Source organism: Syngnathus acus, chromosome 21 (genome assembly GCF_901709675.1).
Source record: "Syngnathus acus chromosome 21, fSynAcu1.2, whole genome shotgun sequence".
NCBI classification, from domain to species: domain Eukaryota; kingdom Metazoa; phylum Chordata; class Actinopteri; order Syngnathiformes; family Syngnathidae; genus Syngnathus; species Syngnathus acus.
In genome coordinates this window covers 2,105,248-2,123,787 of record NC_051105.1, presented here as the reverse complement: position 1 = coordinate 2,123,787, position 18,540 = coordinate 2,105,248, and the positions used below count along the sequence as shown (strand labels likewise).

At 45.3% G+C, this 18,540-nt stretch overlaps 2 protein-coding genes and 2 long non-coding RNA genes across 6 annotated transcripts; 3 read left to right on the top strand and 1 right to left on the bottom strand.

Annotated features, from left to right (window-relative positions):
- The first annotated feature begins 1,549 nt into the window (after window positions 1–1,549).
- Window positions 1,550–7,438, top strand: LOC119139832 (probable ribonuclease ZC3H12C). The gene is made up of 5 exons (XM_037280847.1): window positions 1,550–1,828; window positions 3,304–3,974; window positions 4,036–4,410; window positions 4,491–4,597; window positions 4,702–7,438. The coding sequence occupies exons 2-5, from the start codon at window positions 3,382–3,384 to the stop codon at window positions 5,949–5,951; spliced, it is 2,325 nt and encodes a 774-aa protein (XP_037136742.1). The 5' UTR covers window positions 1,550–1,828; window positions 3,304–3,381; the 3' UTR covers window positions 5,952–7,438.
- A 46-nt stretch (window positions 7,439–7,484) lies between these two features.
- Window positions 7,485–15,616, top strand: LOC119139837. Its single transcript, XR_005101459.1, has 3 exons — window positions 7,485–7,710; window positions 14,491–14,620; window positions 14,699–15,616. It is a non-coding gene; the product is annotated as an uncharacterized LOC119139837 (long non-coding RNA).
- On the top strand, window positions 7,737–8,368 carry LOC119139838. The gene is made up of 2 exons (XR_005101460.1): window positions 7,737–7,916; window positions 8,093–8,368. It is a non-coding gene; the product is annotated as an uncharacterized LOC119139838 (long non-coding RNA).
- Window positions 8,253–17,469, bottom strand: LOC119139835 (radixin). Of its 3 annotated transcripts, none has more exons than XM_037280850.1 (14): window positions 17,149–17,469; window positions 14,463–14,539; window positions 12,510–12,593; window positions 11,328–11,423; window positions 11,116–11,238; window positions 10,728–10,879; window positions 10,576–10,659; window positions 10,349–10,495; window positions 10,002–10,098; window positions 9,760–9,923; window positions 9,391–9,682; window positions 9,224–9,316; window positions 8,819–9,034; window positions 8,253–8,711 (listed from the first exon to the last, which is right to left on the bottom strand). In XM_037280850.1, exons 2-14 carry the CDS (start codon window positions 14,478–14,480, stop codon window positions 8,547–8,549), a joined length of 1,731 nt encoding a protein of 576 aa, XP_037136745.1. In that variant the 5' UTR covers window positions 14,481–14,539; window positions 17,149–17,469; the 3' UTR covers window positions 8,253–8,546. The 3 variants fall into 3 exon arrangements, with proteins under 3 accessions (XP_037136745.1, XP_037136746.1, XP_037136747.1); XM_037280851.1 differs by having other exon boundaries at window positions 17,372–17,392; XM_037280852.1 differs by lacking the exons at window positions 10,728–10,879; window positions 11,116–11,238; window positions 11,328–11,423; window positions 14,463–14,539; window positions 17,149–17,469 and having other exon boundaries at window positions 12,510–12,568.
- Window positions 17,470–18,540: the final 1,071 nt, after the last annotated feature.

Below are 18,540 nucleotides of genomic sequence, written 5' to 3'. Positions count from 1 at the left end.
TCTACATGGTCATTTAAAATTAGAAAGCCTTGCTTTTTGGAGCCGGGTCTTTTTGACAAATACGTAAAGTAAAAAAAACGGATTAGAAGGATTTGTCTGTCCATACATGCTGTGTGTGTGTGTGTGTGTGTGTGTGTGTGTGTGTGTGTGTCCGTGTGTGTCCGTGTGTGTCCATGTGACCTTTACCCCTACTCAGCCGAGCGGTGTGTGTGTGTGTGTGTGTGTGTGTGTGTGTGTGTGTGTGTGTGTGTGTGTGTGTGTGTCCGTGTGTGTGTCCGTGTGTGTGTGTCCGTGTGTGTCCATGTGACCTTTACCCCTACTCAGCCGAGCGGTGTGTGTGTGTGTGTGTGTGTGTGTGTGTGTGTGTGTGTGTGTCCGTGTGTGTCCGTGTGTGACCTTTCCCCCTACTCAGCCGAGCGGTGTGTGTGTGTGCGTGTGTGTGTGTGTGCGTGTGTGTGTGTGTGTGTGTGTGCGCGTGCGTGCGTGACGGTGGCACACTCCCATTAAAAGGGAAGGAGTGTGTGTCTATGTGTGTGGGGGTTAGCTCTGTATGTTTAGCTCGGCAGCTGGGATCTGCTCCTTGCTTTTGTTCCTGTTGACCTTTGTGACCTGACACTCACTCCGTGCACACATGCACGTGTGCGCGCACACGCACGTTTACACATGTGTACATATTTGCTCGCATGCACCATCAGGCTCAGTGGGGAACATCTATCAGGACTTAATTAGTGTGTGTGTGTGTCTGTTGGGGGGTTGGGAGGGGTCACCGAGGACTTCTGAAGGCACAAAAGGCTGGCCTTCGGCCTGCGCTGCCCTTCAGGGTCATTTAAGGATGGCGGCAGAACACACACACGCACACAAACATACGAGGTCCCTCAGTTTGAATTTGCATTGAGGGGGGGGGGGGGTTCTGATAATGTGTGTGATACATTGATAAAATATCTTCTAAAAGCAGTGACAGTGCATTTTGGGGGTCGTCGCAGAAGGTTCCGGCGAGCGGGACACCTGTTCAGCAAGCAGATGGTCCGCACGCGCACCCATGCGCCCGCCCGCCCGCCCGCCCGCCGCACGCTCCCTGAGGAGAGAACCTGTCAGCTGAGCCCCAATTAAAGGGTCACTCCAAGATGGAGGCAGGGGGGGGGGGTGCAGGTGTGTGCCTAAAAAATTGTGTTTATGCATGTTCAAATTCTTTCTGTGTGCAGGTTAACGTTTGAGGCAAAAGAAGTCTCCTTCACCTGGCTGCGCACTTCAATATGGTAAAAGCAAAACAACACTCCATTTTAGAAATTCTTTATATACACACATTATATATATATATATATATATATATATATATGTGTGTATATATATATATATATATATATATATACATGTGTATATATATATATATATACATGTGTATATATATATATACTATATATATATATATATATATATATATATATATATATATATATGTGTGTGTGTATATACGTATATATATGTGTATATACGTATATATATATATATGTGTGTGTGTGTGTGTGTATCCAGCTGCCCACCAAAAACCCTCTTTGTGCATGCCCCCCCCTTTTGAGAGTGTATTAAATGGGGGAGGAGACAAAAAATAGAGGGGGGGGGTGTTAGTGGAGATGGTCCACAGAGTAGAGGGGACACATCTCACTACAAGGTGGTCTGCCGCTAAGGAAGGACGCTCCTACTCTGGCTCCAGTGGACATTTGTCATTTTCTTAAGTGTACGTGTACCTCTGCCGGCTACAAGACACGCCTGTGGGAAATTGCACTTCCACAAAAGAGGAGAACAAGGTTTTAGGAGGCCCTTCTGTGAGGTGAGGCTCTTGTTCATTTTTTTGTAAATGCTCACAAGTATGACAAAAGTCTTGTACAATTTCATTTGTGTGTCACGTACATTCAGAGCACACAGAGAAAAATATTTTTTGTATTTTCTGTGTATTATGCTACGAAATAAAATAAAGCAATAATTGTTAAAAACGATAATAAGCAAATACATTTAAAAAAAAAATCATAATCATCAAATAAAATGGTTACTAGAAATTTGGCAGGGATTGGCATTGTTAAAAGTATTTGCACATGTTTGAGATGAAATAAATGAATGTTTCTACAAGATTCTAACATCGCAACGTGTACAGGTCATCAAAGATCAAAAATATATTTCACATCTATGGCATATATATTGAATTTAACATCTATGAATAAAATAAAACCTTTCATTTACATCCATTGAACATTTTTAAAGTCGGTTCATGAATGATCTGTCTACAAAGAATGTATCAACTCGACAAAAAATACGCTGTCAGTCTTAGAAAACAGACAACATGGTTTGTCGTCTGAATTTTGACTTGTCAAAATATTAGGAACAGCTCTGGGTACGTTGCGAGAAGATTTCGGCAACCAGAGGTGAAAGTGAGTGCACGGGGGGCACACACACACACACACTGGTGACCTCTATCTATGGGTTGAGGCAAGGGGGGGGGCACCACCAGTTGCGGCATGCTTTTAAAGTGTGTCCTCAGTAGGCATCTGTTGCCCCCCCCCTCCCACTCTGCATGGCCTTTGTACCATCATCCACCCCCCCCTCCTTCACACACATCCGACTGGACCCACAGCACCCCCCACCTCCCCTCCAGCCGGTCCCTGGCAGCCGCCCAGCAGGCACCCGAGCGCCGTGTGGAGACTTTTCCAGGCCTCAGGGGAGGATGGGGGTGCAAAAAGGGAGGGAGGGAGGGGGGGGCAAACGCCCCCAAGGGAGGTCAGTGGTTGAGGAGGCATCTGCTCACTGTGGAGGCATGAGGTGCAGAGACAGAGACGACATATTGCTCAGCAGATGAGTTATTTTGCATACATTGAAAGCGCTCCGAAGCTAAAAAAACATTTCGCATATCAACAGTGTGCCTCAGATGGAGATGGAACTTGCGTCCTATTTGTTTCCATCTTGCAGCTGTATAGCTGACAATCGTGTGTGTGTGTGTGCGTGTGTGACACAAACAGTGGGGGAGCTTTAAAAAAAAAAAAAAAAAATCTCCGTCTGTGGGGATGGTCCAGAACAATACTTTGTGTCGCAGAAGGACAGATTGTCTGGCAGCTGCTTTGCTCAAAAGGTGCAAGCCAGACATACTTAGAGCGCCCCCCCCCCCCACACACTCACGCACACATTGAGTCATAAATGTTACTTTACACTCTAAAACAACTTAAGTAGATACAAACAAAGTTTCAAAGTGGTATTTTAAAAGAGTGAGTTTTTCAAAAGTTACATCCGAATGAACTTTTTTTTTTTTTTTTGAAGGTAAGACTTTAGACTAAAAGGTCCCGCTTAATCGAGTCGGCTCACCAACGCCCGGGTCTGGATGTGTGAGGTGGCTTCATGGGCCTGAGGGACCATGTGGAGGATGGGACAGGCCACATCCTCAGCCCGGGGCTGGATCTGGACTACCTCCATGTGGACGGCCCCGGCGGCCCGAAAGACGGCGGGACGGTTTCGTCCGCAGCCGTGTCGGCTTCGGCAGACTCTGGCCTTAGCGACAGCACCAATAGCTTGGATAGCAGCAGTGCTAGCTTCAGTAGTTTCTTCTCTGAAGAGAGCGGCGATAGCGAAGATGAGCGGCACCACAACGCTTGCACCCAGGCGGAAACCCAGGCGGAGAACCCGCACGACTGTCGCACCAAAGTGGACTTTGCTCTAAAGCTGGGCTACTCAGAAGAACTGGTGTTGCTGGTGCTGAAGAAACTGGGCCCGGCTGCACTTATCAATGACATCCTAGGGGAACTGGTCAAACTGGGAACCAAGATGGATCCGGTGGGGCCGCCGAGAGGTGGATCTCAGTCTCTTTCGTCGTCCTCCGAGTACTCGTCTTCCTCCTCGGTCGATTCTTGCAGGTTGCTGCGTTCCAACAAACTCCTGGAGGACAAAGATAACTTTCGGCCTGTTGTGGTGGACGGGAGTAACGTGGCCATGAGGTGAGGTTCGCTTTAATCACGAGGTCCTTTTGAAATCATTGACCTCCATGTCCTCCTTCAGTCACGGAAACAAGGAGGTGTTCTCCTGTCAAGGAATCCAGCTGGCGGTTGATTGGTTCTTAGAGCGAGGACACAGTGACATCACGGTTTTTGTCCCCGCTTGGAGGAAGGAGCAATCCCGTCCAGATGCTCTCATCACAGACCAGGAGGTCCTGCGGCAACTGGAGAAAGACAAGATCCTGGTTTTCACGCCATCCCGTCGCGTGCAGGGACGGCGGGTGGTCTGCTACGACGACCGCTTCATCGTCAAGTTGGCCTACGAGTCCGACGGCATCATCGTCTCCAACGACAACTACCGTGACCTGGCCAACGAGAAGCCAGAATGGAAGAAGTTCATCGATGAGCGTCTTCTGATGTACTCCTTTGTCAACGACAAGTAAATGCTTCTTTTTTTTTTTTTTGTGCACTGCCACTTCTCGGAGATTGTTCTTTTAATCTCGCATCTACTTTCGTTAGATTCATGCCACCGGACGACCCCCTCGGACGCCACGGACCGAGCTTGGAGAACTTCCTGAGGAAGCGAGCTGTCATTCCAGAACACAGAAAGCAGCCGTGTCCTTACGGTAAAAGATTATTTTAATCTTAGGCAGAGAAAGTCAGATGTTGATTTCATTTATTGCTTTAAATTCACACTTGGTCGTCTTTTCATGCCTCTGTTCTTTCTTAGGTAAGAAGTGTACGTATGGTCACAAGTGCAAGTTCTACCACCCAGAACGAGGCAGTCAGCCGCAGCGTTCGGTAGCTGACGAGCTCCGGGCCAGCGCCAAAATGTCTTCTGCCTCATCCAAAGGCCAGAAGGAAGACACCTTCACAGCCCAGAACCAGACATCATCCGAGTCCGGCCGGGGAACTCCAAAGAAAGGATCAAGGTCCCTCGCAGAGCTCCTGGAGGACCATCTCAGAGTGCAATCCAAAGTAGAGGAACGCAGGGGAAGCCGCATAAATGTCCTTCGGCGTTCCGTACCAGGGAGATTGCCTTTCTCAGGAAATCAAGATGGATGGGATTATCCAAGATCCAAAGGAATGAGTCCAAGTTATTACCGATCCGAGTCTCCGGTGCTGGGCTACAAGACCTCACCCATCCCAAGTCTTCCTACTCCGGAGACTCCTGCGCACTTCTATCTGGAAGATTTTCAAGCCAGGCATCAACGATCCGACTGCGGCACTGAAGGCAACTCCAAGACGTTCTTCCCAGACCTGATTTTGGATGACAGGCCAATGTGCCACCATCTCCACCACCACCCCTGCCAAAATCAGTACAACAGACCCCTGAACCGAACTCCACCCGGTCTGAGCCAGAACACTTCACCAGGAATCAAGCAAGTGGATTTTGATGCGGAAGAAAGTCCTTTCCAGTCACGCTCCACTCACATGCCGCCGACTCATCTGCCACTTCTGAGAAGATACCCAGGAGAATGTCACGCTGGTACGCTTCATCCCTTCCAAACATCCACCTTCTCTCAGTGCTCCATTCTGCCGAGTTCGCTTTGGCAAGAGGAGCGACTCCAGGATTCCAGAAGCTATCACCAAGGCTCCCAGTTTCCCGTCAATCGGAATCATTCTGAGCAACATCAAATGAACTGGGACCGGCGCTACCAGCAGCCCCCGAGACCACGTTACGATCTCTTCCCAATCCAGAATGCAGCTTCAGAGAACATTTGGTCCTCTCCGTTGACAAATGCACATTTGTCACAGCGTGGACTGGCACCACAGACGTCCTTTCTTGAGCCTCTGGTGCAGTCAGAGTCTTCTTCTGTGCCTCAATACCAAGACCGGCGGGAGAGGGTGTTCCTGAACCTCTGTGGTATTTTCCCCACGGATTTGGTCAGGGTGGTGATGAGCCGGAACCCCAGTGTGATTGATGCGCAGGAGCTGGCTGCTGCCATATTGTTGGAGAAAACTCAGGGTAGTTCTTGAACCTTTTTTTGACCCCTCCTAAGGCTTAGTGTTGGCTATGCTTGATCAAAGAAGACATTTTGCAAAAGTCCCTGCTTTTAGAGCAAAGCAGTTTCTTGTCAAGGGGCAAAATGTGGAATTCTGTGGTAAAGTTCCTTGGTTTCTGAGCTCTGGGCCGTAGTTTACAGTCTTGGGGAAGTTTCCAGTTCCAGGACTGTGAAAACACCCACCGTACGAGTGCTATTTCCAGGAGTACATATGAATACATAAATATGCTATACTAGCACTTAAGATGGGAATTTCTGCCATTTACATTTTGGATGATATGGTTTGTGAGTCTAGGCTTTTAAGGGTAACAGTGCATTCCTAAGTTATTTATTTCTTATATTTTAAGTTATTTATATTATTGGTATTATGATTTGGACACTTTTGGTTGTTGTGGTCTTGCTTTTTTTTCCAGGCAATCATATCAGGGTATTTTACAAGAGCTATAACACAGCCTACCTCGGACTATTTGTGTGTGACTGGCAGGTTATTTTTCATCAGTGTAGACTTTCCCTCGGAAAAGGGAAGTGAAACTCAGAGCACCTGCGAAAAATAAGAAAAAAAATATTCCTCAAAACTCCCACACCTGATTGGCTCACACCATTTTTTAGAATTTGTCTATATTTTTCAGCTAAAACTTTGGGTTTATTTATAAATCATGCTGTTTTTTTTCTGAATGTCCTTGAAAGAGATTTATTAACTTTTCTCAATGGTTCAACTTCCTGGAATTCTTTAGTTTTTGGTACTTCCCTTAAATGAATGGTTCTAATTACAAACATGGTCCAATAAAAGTTTAGAGTTCATAATTCCTAGTTCAGAAGCAACGTTTTTTATTCTGGGGTGAAGTTGCTAGTTCCGAAGGAATTCTTTTGTGGTAGTACATTTCCAGGTCAGATTTACCTCAAATTTAGTCTTCTCATTAGCTTGTCAGTATTTAAAAATCGGCCTTCTTTCTTGTTGAAGCACTTCTAGCTGTCTCACGTGAAATTGTTAACAATTATCATAAAAGATTTGCCTCAGTAAACGTGGAGAAAACTGGTGCCTGGTTGGCGCATGTTCCTACCTCTTTGTTGATACAAATTGTATCCTAGTAACGGTAACTGTATTTATATGAGAATATATAAGACGTCTTTGTGTATTTCTGACAAACCTTGTCAGCACAATTTTCTTTTTCCCATTCAATATTCCGAATAACGAATTTTTCTATGATGTTCAGCTTGAAAATTTGTCAGCTTGGTGACTTATATACGCAGTAAAAGATGTTCTGTAACATCACATATAATTGTAAAATGTTTGAAACATCAAACTAAAATATTAAGAAATGGGGACCAAGGTTGAAAGACAAGATGGTGTAGTGTGGTTTGAAACAAAAGAATTTCAAAAATAAACATTTATGAGCCATTTTTGTTGTTTTGCATTATTTTTGCGTTGATGTCATTTTTCTCCATGCCACTAGAGGGACTCACGTGCATTGTACTGGGAAAAAGCATATTGAACCCGTGGTGAACTTTGGCTGACAGGAAGCCAATACTTTTTGAATGAGTCAATGCCTTGAAACTACCGGTGTTTTCGCTCAGAATTGTTCGCGGCGTTCGTTTGGAAATTGTGGATGTGAGGAGGGCAAACGTTTGGGGTTGCTGAAGATTGGAGCGGCATCAGCCACAGAAGCAAGCCCAATACCAGCGTCGACACACACCTGGAGAGACTCATCAATGCTGGCCAACGCTCGATTGGGGTATGTTTTGATCACCACTGTTTTTTTTTTAGTGTGTGTACTTGCGGGCTTAATTGGAAATCCAATTTACCTTTCATGGCTATAATGACTGAAGAGGCAGAACGCCAACTTAAAGTGACTGAACTTGGTGAAAGTGCAGATGTAAAACTGACTGACAAGTCGGAAAAAAGTAGACATTTTGTACCGCTGCAAATGTACTTTGTCATGTTGAAGCAATTCAAAAAAGTATTTTCTGTTCACCACATTTCTTCCAGTTACTACTATACCCTCAAAACTAATCAAGATGAAAGAAAAGGTAGTATTCGTGGCTAACGTATCGCCCATTTCACTTTCCTCTCTATTTACTATCATAATTCAAACATACCTAACCTTGCTATTTTAGCTTGATAGTAACATGTTGGAATATAACCTAATAACATACCAATATCTATAAATACAAGGACATTTTTTTAAATGACTTTCATCCAATGGGAGACTAAGGTCTGCAAAAAAACAAATACTGCTGCCGGATTAAAGCAGGGTCACAGAAAGGCTCAAGACGCTTTTGGTTTGCGTGTTTACTGGGTCAGCTGATGAGCCACATGAACAGGAATCAAAGTAAAATGCATGAGGACCCTACACAGGACACAGAATGGTTTAAAAGAATGCTAGCCAGAAAGAAAATGTTGGAAATCAAAGTGAGCGAGCGACATTGAAAGCTAGAGTCATCCGCGCAGGTCGGCCATTTTTTGTTGGCCGGTAAAAAGACGTTTTTTTTTAGGGGGGGGGGATTGGCGGATTTTTGGCGAGGCGCAAGCGAGAGTCCCTGTTTGAGGTTTTGTTGTGCGGCGCCCTCCTCACATGGACTCGAACTCGTCGACACGCTGCTTGGTGTTGCCCTGTCGGATCTGCCGCAGCGTCTTGTACTTGTCGCGGCCTGCTCGCACATTCTCGGCATGAAGGACGTCGTTGGCCGTGTTCTTGGTGTCGTCACGAGCCTCCGCTAGCTCAGAGCTCAGCGCCTGACCAATAAATAGAACAGTCGCATTGAAATTCATTTTTTAATTTAGGTGAAATCTCCGAAATACAACCCCCCCCCCTATTTTGTGGCTCTACGCGGTGGCCTGACCTGCAGCTGGTTCTTGACACGCTGGTTCTTGTGCGCCTCGGTAACTCTGTGCTCTTCGCTGCGCTGGCTGCTGATTCCGTCGCTTAAGAGCTCGGCGCTGGCCTCTTCGTTGCTCTCGTCGTGCTCGTCATGCTCGTGCGGCGCCGTAGTGGGCGATGTCATGGCCATTCGCAGTTCCTCTCGCGTCCTCTCCAAATCATCCTGCGCCGCCATGGCCTGAGCGAGAGGAAGCGTGGCTGTTTTTTTTTTTTTTGAAACATTTTTAAACGTTGAAGGTCCCATGCCATCAAAATCCACTCCCTCACTGTTTTTATGCAAAACAACGGCCTAAATGACCTTTACAAACCCAATAAAACAACTATCTTTTTACATGGGACCTGTGAAGTAAAGACGTTAGTGTTGTACTTTGTGCTGCCATTCAGTGGCGTCGTCCTCCTTTTTCCTCTTGGCTTCTTCCAAGAGCGAGATTTTGGCGGTGAACTCGGCTAATTCGGCAGCCTGTCAATCACAGCACGTTATCATCACCAGTAAAGTATGAATAAGAAGTAAGAACGGCGAGGGGGGGAGAGTACCAATTGTTCCTGGGTCGTCATCTGGTCGGCCGCCTGCTGCGCGAGGGCGGCTTTGGCTTCCTCGGCGGCCCTCCGCTCCTGGTCCAGACGCTGGGCTTCTTCCTTGGCCCGCTTCCTCTCCTGTTCCAGCTCCAGGGCTTTGCGGGTCTGCTCCTCCAGTTCTTTCTGCGCCCGCTGCGTCTGCTCCTCGATGTTGCGCAGGCGCTCCATCAGCTCGTCCTTCTCGCGCTCCATGCGCTGCTTCTCCTTCTCGGCATGCTCGCGCTTCTTCTTCTCATTCTCCAGCTGCGCTCTGGAGCGAGGGGGATGGATCGAGGACACGACATCAAGAAGCGAGTCGACGGGAAGGCTGGCGCAACATTGCTGTACCTCTCCATCTGCTTGTGATGTTTTTCCTCCCGGGCCTGAGCCTTCATCTGCTGCACCTCAATGGTGTCGGGCTTCCTGCGCCGCATGTAGAGCTCGTGGTTGCCCATGCACAGCGCCAGGATGCGCTTGTTGATGCGCAGGCGAGGCGCGTAGAACACAAAGTCCTGCAGTGCACAAAGTCAGAGGTTTCCCCAGCAAAAAAATCATATTCAGAACATTTGAAAAGTAAGGTATTTATTTACCGGTGCTTTCTTGTCAATGGGCTTGATGACAAACTTCTTGTCATTGAAGGAGATGTTTCGGATCTCGCTCCACGGGAAGCCTATCTTGGGCGACAACCTGATGAAAATATTGCAAATTAGGATTAGACTCGACAAAAAATGCCCAGTCAATCGTCACCTTCCATTGTCACCACAAGGGGGCAATGTAGCCACATCAATGCCATTCTTGTCAGAAGGGATTAAAAAGCAACAGTGTCGGTGGTCAAAATGACCCATTTTGTGCATTTTAAAAATTGAAACCCGACTGCCTTTGATGCAATAAGATCCGCAAATCAGTAGTTCTCTGATTTGCACTCATTTCATCTTACTTGTCTTCGTGCTCGTAGATGTTGAGCCCGAGGGCGTCGACGCCAAGCCACAGCTCAGTGCCCTTCTTGTTCTTGATCTCAAAGTAGTTGACGCCGTACATCTCCAGGTCCTGCGCGATCTTCAGGTACTCCATCATGGCGTCCTCCCTGCGTACACATATCGTATTTAAGTTCGGACACCTCCAATGTATTTATTGATGAAATATTGAACGGTAGGTAGCAGCCACCTGAGCATGCTTCGGTGTTCCTCGTGCCAGGTCTGTATTCTGTCCTCCCACTGCTCCTTTGTCAGCTTGTGTTGCTCCAGAACTCTGCCAGCCAGAACGAGACAAGGCGTCACCGTGATGACAAAAGGGCGGCTCTCATTGCGCGTTTGTACCTTTGTGGCAGCAGGCGGTCGGCCGCCAGGTAGCCAGACTTGTGCACGTCCTTGTTGTGGTCGCCGTACTTGGCCTGGACGGCGTAGGAGGCCAAGAGCACGGCGGTCTCGGGGGGGCAGTAGTTCTCGTCGTTTAAGACTGCTTCCTTCACCTGTGTGGAGCAAAATGAAAATACAACACGGATTTTACAGCATGTCGGTGTTCTGCCTCCCGTTTGATTTGGGTGTAATTCGGCTGTTGACCACTAGATAACGGCAGACCTTTGCTTGAGGTGTAAATTTGAAAGAATAAACACAGGAAGCATTTCAATATTATGCTAGTTTCTTTAGCATGATATTCTGATAGTCTAACTGGCGACAGCACGTTTAGACCGGTACAAGGAGGTACCTGAAGGAAGAAGAGCCTCTGCGTGATCTCTTGGATGAGCTCTTCCGAGACGTCCTCTGGAAAGAACTTTGCCCTAAACTTGAATTGCAGAGGGTTCTCCTTCTTCACGTCCTGCTGCGTAACCTGGGTAGGAAAAAAACCCAAAAACCCAAATGACACAACGATGCGTTCAGGTTGGCGTTGCCTTCAAGGGAATTTTCCATGTCGCTCACCTTTTTGTTGAGCTTCAGCCATGTGAAGTAGCCTTTGCTGTCGATGTACTGAAGGCCGAAGAACCAAACCTCCCTCAGGCCAACAGTCTTCACCACCTGGACAACAAGTGGGTGTTTGTTTTATTTTTAGTTTCCCCAATCTTAAATTTAGTATGAGATTTGAGAATCTTGAATTCACAGGAGCACCAAGATGTATTAGTAATTATGGATCAGAGATTTTCCAACTCATCAGTCAAGGACACTTCCAAAGTGATTGGAGTGAGCTTCTTCCAGGTTAGTCAAATTAATCTGTCACCAAGTTGGATTGTTTTCGCTTGCTGACGGGGTTACGTATCTCTACAACAACTTTTGCTATTTGGGAAGAAATTTAGCTCAGGGCACCTCCAAATCGGCTTCCTTGGCTGCACCGGGAACCAGAGTACCTGCATAGATGATCAATTACGAGTCACTCTGAAGCTGAGAATCTGATGCCCTAATTCTACAGGGGCCGAGAGATTACACAATGGAGATTGAAGGACATTTTCCACCAACATTGTCGTATAGCTCGGCCCTCAGAATCACGTCACGTGGTGTATTTTTATCCTGCAGAATTTGATTATCTAACAGGGGACAAGATCAGCTAATGACTGATTTAAGATGACATGTATTGTCACAGGCACGGCTGTGTGACGTGGCTTGTGAAAAGCAGAACCCATAAAAAAAAAAAAAAACGAAAGCCTCCCCTTTCATTTGTTTTCCTTCCTCTACATCACTGAAACCTTTCAGGCCCCGGAACAATGCTGAAAGCCGCCCTTTGCCTCGTGTGTGAGTGCACACACACCAATATACAGGCACAAAGAGATCTTTGTCAGTCTCGTCATAGATCCAAAAGCGACCCAAGCACCTACTGGCACACATTGCCAGTGTCGCTTTTGCTTTGATGGAACAACAAAAGATGCCTCAGAAGGAAGGATTGGGGTTTTTTTTGGGCGAGGGGGTATTTTTTTATTTTTTTATTATGTACTGTATGTAATATTACGAGAAAGGGGCCAGAATTTTATATATTCAATTTTAATTCTGGGCTTCCTGGTGGAATTTGCATGTTGTCCACATGCAAGTCAAATGATTTCGATGATCTTGTATTGACACATTTCACTGTGTGTGTGTGTGTATGTGTGTGTGTGTGTGTGTGGGCGTGCTCACCTGGTCAAAGAGCTGCTTGCCTGTTGTATTGGGCTGGATGGCAAACTCCAACTCAGCATCCATGGTGGTAACACGGACGTTCGTCTGCAGGACAAAGATGACATCATAAAAAGTCATAATACACAAACAGGTTTGGCACAAGTGTGTGTGTGTGTGTGTGTGCGCGTGTGCGTTGAGTGTGAGAGCAGGAGAACGGGGCCATGTGCTGCCTTTGAGGTTATTTTGTGTGCAAGGCTGCAGCTTGTTGATAAGGTTTCCACGATATGCAAACAAAGCATACGTGAAGCGTTGTTGGCTACTCGGGGAGGAATTATTGAATGAATTCAGGCCCCAACTCCTTTCCCTTGCACCAACACCACCACCCCTATAAATTTGTAATATTGCGTCACCAGAAGGCGGTATTAAGACAGGCCTGGCTAGTTTGCTGCCTAAACGGGTGGTATTCATCGGGTCAGTGAGCTAAGCGCCAAGCCATTTTGAGTATCTCCAGTGCATCACTTCTTTGAATGCCCCGTGGCGGCTAATCTGGATCACAGTGCAAGATGTCAGCGGACAGACGCTGCCAAGCAGGCGGTCAGGCCGGATTAACCAGGTTGCCTTTCGGGGTTGACCACCTCCAGATTGTGGAAACACAATCGAGGCCCGCACGAGGCCACTGAGGAAAATTGAAGACAAGTCTGCATTTTGTGCTTCTTGCCTCGTAACAATGTCGGCCAAGGTGTGCGTTTTGTGTTAAGTGCAGCAGGACCGCCTGGCGACATTGTTTGTGTGTGTCCGTGTCCAGACTCAGACAGCCATAATTAAAAGCTAAGCTGGTTAGCAGGCTTGCAAGGGCAGCAGCGGCAAACTTATTCACCTCATCCTCGCACGCACGCACGCACGCACGCACGCACGCACGCACGCTCACGTCGTTATGCATTCGCCTTCAGGGTATTTTTTAAGTGAAAATTTGAATCTTTATTTCTTGTAATTTTATATCAAGTGTGCATAAAATGACTACTTTGTCAAGTGTTTTTTTCCCCCTCATGTTTTTTCTAATGTAAAATACACCTTTTAAAAAGTACCTTTTTTTGCTTTTTATTCACTGAAAAGTACTATTATAGTATTATTGCCACGTTTGTGTTTCCTTTTGTAGTTTTTAACACAAAAATATATTTTTTTTTCTTTCATGAGATGTAGTAACACACCTTGCAAGCAAATGCCGCTGCGTTACATCAGCTCTGTCGGCCGCATCACGTAAGCAAGAGGAAACGATCAAGTTGCTCTTGGTGCGTGTGTTGTGTGTGTGTGTGAAGCGTTGCATTGTGGGACGCTCGCAGGCTTTATAATAAATGAAACATGAGATTAAGATAAGAGGGGGACGAGATGATGGTCATTAAATTCAAGTGAACACACACAAAGGACTTGACTGCAAAAACTTGGCTAAAAGAAAAAATGATTATATGACTTAAATAAAATAAAAAAGCCAATAAAACATGGAAAACATACAAAAAGTGATTAAGTCATTAATTTTCCTGTTCTATTAATGGCCTGACACGCAGCTAACAAAGCTAAGCTAAGGACGGAGACGTGTTTTGAACAAGCGTGACTGCTGCAAGACGCCAAAGCGCACAGAGCAGGCGGTGAAAAGGTCCTGCGTGTTTGCGTAGGGGTCACCAGGGGATAATGTAACCAGACTGGCAGTTTTCCCTCAGGGCGCCATTGGATATGGCAGGTGAACTTCAAAAAAACTGCCTCTCTCTCTCTCACACTCTCACTCGCTTTCCCTTCACGGCATTCTAACAGCCTTTCTCGCTCTTCGTGGTAAAAAAAATAATCATTTCTAGCATATCGTCATACTCCTGTGAATAATTAATGATTACATAAATAAAGGAAAATGTGTTTTTGACTATTTTAAACTTGTCATGATTTGCCGGAACCCTCGTTTGTGCACTACGCGGTGGAGAAACTCACCGGCTTAGGCATCTTCATCCTCTCTCAGGCTGTCTTCTGCTTCTGAAAAAAAGAGAAAGAAGTCGTCCTTCGTCTTCCTGCCAACGACAAAACGCACAACGGCGTCAATAATGGAACAAAAAAAGTTTGGAACTTGACCAAAGAGTCGTACAGCTAAAGTAGGTCACACTTTCTTCTCAAACTTTCCTACATTTTTATTGCAAGAGGGATTTACATATTCAAATGGATCTTGTCAGTTTTATAATCCCATCCAGGCTTTAGGAAGAAAGGAGAGTGACTTCAATTTGACACCTTCCTTTTAGGACAAGTCCTGAAGGTAAATGTGGCCTAGAACAGGAAACCACAGAGCCGGCCGGCCGTCTCTGTAGTGTTACAGCCGACAGTATCTTTGTGTTTTATTGTACTTTGAATAATTTGACTCGTAATTAAAAAATGTTTCTATTATACATTTAAAACGTGGATTTTCATTACTTTTTACAAAAATCAGTCCAGTCGGTCCACTAAACAGACTAGACATAACCTTGTGTAATTTTGTAGCACTGACTTGCTTTGTAATCACATTTGGCAGGAACGACGTTGCCAATCGGCTTTGTTCCGCATCAATTTAATCATTTTAATGTCCGGGGCTTTATGGCAACACACCTACGGTGGAACACAGTGTGCTAGTGTATGTCTTTATTGAAACACAGAGAGTCTATATAAAAATAAATATATATATAACATTACAGGGAAAAAAGGTCAGGCTATGATTTACATAATCATCCAAAATAATTTTTAAATTTTTCTCTTTTCTTTCTCATAAATATATTATGCGGTAATTTATTTGAACAGAATTTTTTTTATAGTTCAAGAATAGTCTATATATATTTGCTATAGAATTGCTTGTGTGGTGGCAACGGTGTATGAGGCACCTCACAGTTGAGTCGAGTCTCAACACTAAGATTTTCATTTCCGCTGACACTTCCTGCTTCAACTTTGGTCTAGTGTTCTAGTACTTTTTGTTAATATACAATACATATAAATCATCAGATGAACAAAATAACTGGTGTGTGACTCGACTGGCTTATGAATATATTTCTGAAGAGAGCACTTTACTCTTTATTGGTATTGGAAATCTTGTTTTTAAGTGTTTGACTTCATGTTAAAAAAAAAAAGACTTTACAATGGGACTTGTGTAGCTCAGCAGATATGCAGCTGAAAATGCGCCAAAGTTGGCAATGTTTTTTATATTGTGACTTCAATCTGTGAAATTCCCAACTTCCTATTCATAAAATTGTCTCCCCCACCAGAAGATTATGGTTTCATTTTCGCAAGCAAGTCATTTTAGGGAATAAAGTAAAAACTGTCAATTGTGTGCAAAATTAAATACTGTAGTCGTATTTTTACATGAATAAAACTTGCCGTTTACTTTTTACATTATGTTTATAATTTAGAGAACAGTCAAAACTACCTGAATAAAGTTAACCTCTGACAGGAAAATGTGATAATTTTATAAGGATTATTACACAAATTTAGAAATATCAAAATTGATAATTATGCAATTTTACTTCAAAATTTGCTAATTCCATACTACAAAGACTGCCAAGCGACTGAACAAGAGGCGTGAACCGCAAAAAAAACAAAAAACAAAGCAGCCAATCAAAAAACTCACTGCTTCGCTTTGACACCGAAGGGTCGTAACAGACAAGCGACGTAGCCAATCACAATGTCCTTCCGCACTCAATTGGCCAATCGGTGTGGCCGCTTGGATTTGAGGCAACAGAAATCTTGGCTGGTTAACGGCGGTGCCGCCTAGTTAACTGCCGCGTTTAAATGACAGCTGGTGACGTGCTAAACGGGCCAAAATAGCGGATGATGGCTTGTGATTCAGAGCGGCTTTGAAAAAAAGGAAGTGAAGATGACTCACTGGAACAAATGTATTCGGGCTACCTCAATGTGCTTCAAACATGTCAATTGCAGTCGAATTAACGTCAACAGATGTAGCCGGCTAATCCAGTTGATAGACAGGTAGGTCCCCAGACCCAAAAGCAGCTTAAATGACTTGTGACCATCCCAAAGAAGCCTTTTAATATCTCGGACATTAACCATCTCCTGAACATGGCTGCAAGTCATTAAACGTGCCCCGGAAGTGCCTCCTGAGTGCGGGGGTAACCAATTAGCTCCGATAATGACGCACCTCACCTCGGCGACAAGAGTGACACCTTGCCTAGTATCCACTCGTCTTCAAAATGTGCGCAAAGTCAGCGCCGGAAAACGAATTGTCCCAAGATGATAAGGGGATAAAGTCCCAGCTCGACCGCACTGTGATGCCTGTGTTACCACGGCACCACCACCGGACAAGGACTCTTAGCTGTCAGTGGCCATCCAGGTAGACTTAAAAAGTTGCTCAAAGCCCACTTCAATGAACATTGAATGAGCCACACGTTGAAATTGGATCTCAAAGCGTGAGTCAGCGCTACAGTGCGACTTCAAGTCCTTAAAGGTTCCTCGGAGATGTCCCCAGTGTACAGGAGAGGAAACTAATTAGCCTGGCCGCTATATGACGCACCTCTCCTCGGCGGCGACTGTGACACCTTACCGCTTTCCACACACCTCCAAAATGACATTCAAGTCGGTGCCGGAAAACGCCGAAGAAGCGGCGAATATCCAAAGTCGACAAAAGCAATCAGCCCCGGTTGGAACTCACCAGCACGTCCACGCCGCGTCAAGGTAAAGGATGCCTACGATGGAGTGTTGTCACCCCGCTACCAGCGGTCCACTCTGCGCCTCCTCCTCCCTCCTGAACCGGGCGCCGTCGCTTTATATATCCACACAAGGATAAAAATAGCTCGCTGGCTCGACGGCGATGACCGGACACGGAGCTCACTGACACGGGGTAAGACTCGTCACAAAGTCACGTATGTACGTACGTAGCAATATGGCTGACTAAGTTGATAGCGAGGCGTGGTGGTGGTGGTGAGCTGTGAGCAGGCTCCCCCTCAGCCTCACTCGCTTCTCGCCTCGCTTGTCTCTGCTCGCCTTGCACTCCCCCCTCCCTTCTGCAACAAGCTCATCTTGTATATTATTTCCTAATATTGCATAAGAAAGTTCAACTATGAGCAGGAAAAAGTTGGTAGATTGGGGTATTTAAATATTTCAGAGACGCTACAATGAGTTATAAATTTTTCTTTAAGGTTAAAAGTTGTCTATTAACCTTTTTAAGTTCAATAACAACATGTAACCTTATAAGGTACAATATAGCTTTTATAGCCTTAAGTAGACTTTTTGTGGGCAAAAAGGTGACAATACATTGTCTTGTAAAATATCCTATTTTTCTGGCTAAATACAAGATTGATGTGACAGTATTTCAAGTATTTATTTGCAGCCGAAATACAACCTTTTGCATGTGGAGGTAGGCTGTCTCATTCAGCTTCATCTTTACATTGTGAAACACTGCTGCCGTGCGGTCGTTTTGTTTTCTCGACACGTCGTCGTCGTCGCCAAGGCAACCCAGACTCATCAAGTCCTCCGCCACGTTTCCAACTTTGTCCACACGGTGTCAGTAAAAGACCACTACGGTTTAGCGTTAGAAAAGCACCATCCGCTTCATTTATCCTCAGAAATTGGCTATGAACTCATTTTAAATACGTCTTGACTTTAGTGTGTCGACGATTGCTTTGTTTGACCTGTCATGATGGATGACGTCACTACGCACGAGAGACAATAGCCGATCCGAGTTCCAAACCGACAATGTTGTTTGTAAACTTTAAAGTTTAAAACCCATACTTGACTTTAAACCCCAATCGTGGCTTGTTAAATACTGCAGTCAGGTGTACCTAATGCAGTGTCCACAGTGATTATTACATGGCAAATGTGTGACCATTATACAAGTTTGTACTCTGTCTTGTGAAATAAGAACACCGAGTTACAGTTGATCATTGTTTTTTGCCATTCACGACTTGTCTTTCAAGTGTACGTTCAATATGTGGCTAACGCTGAGTGTTTACCTTGGCAGAGGTCACATTCCTTCGTAGTCTGACTGACTGACAGAATGGCCTGTGTTGCAACCATTTGTATCCACTGTAAAAGAAAAAAACAA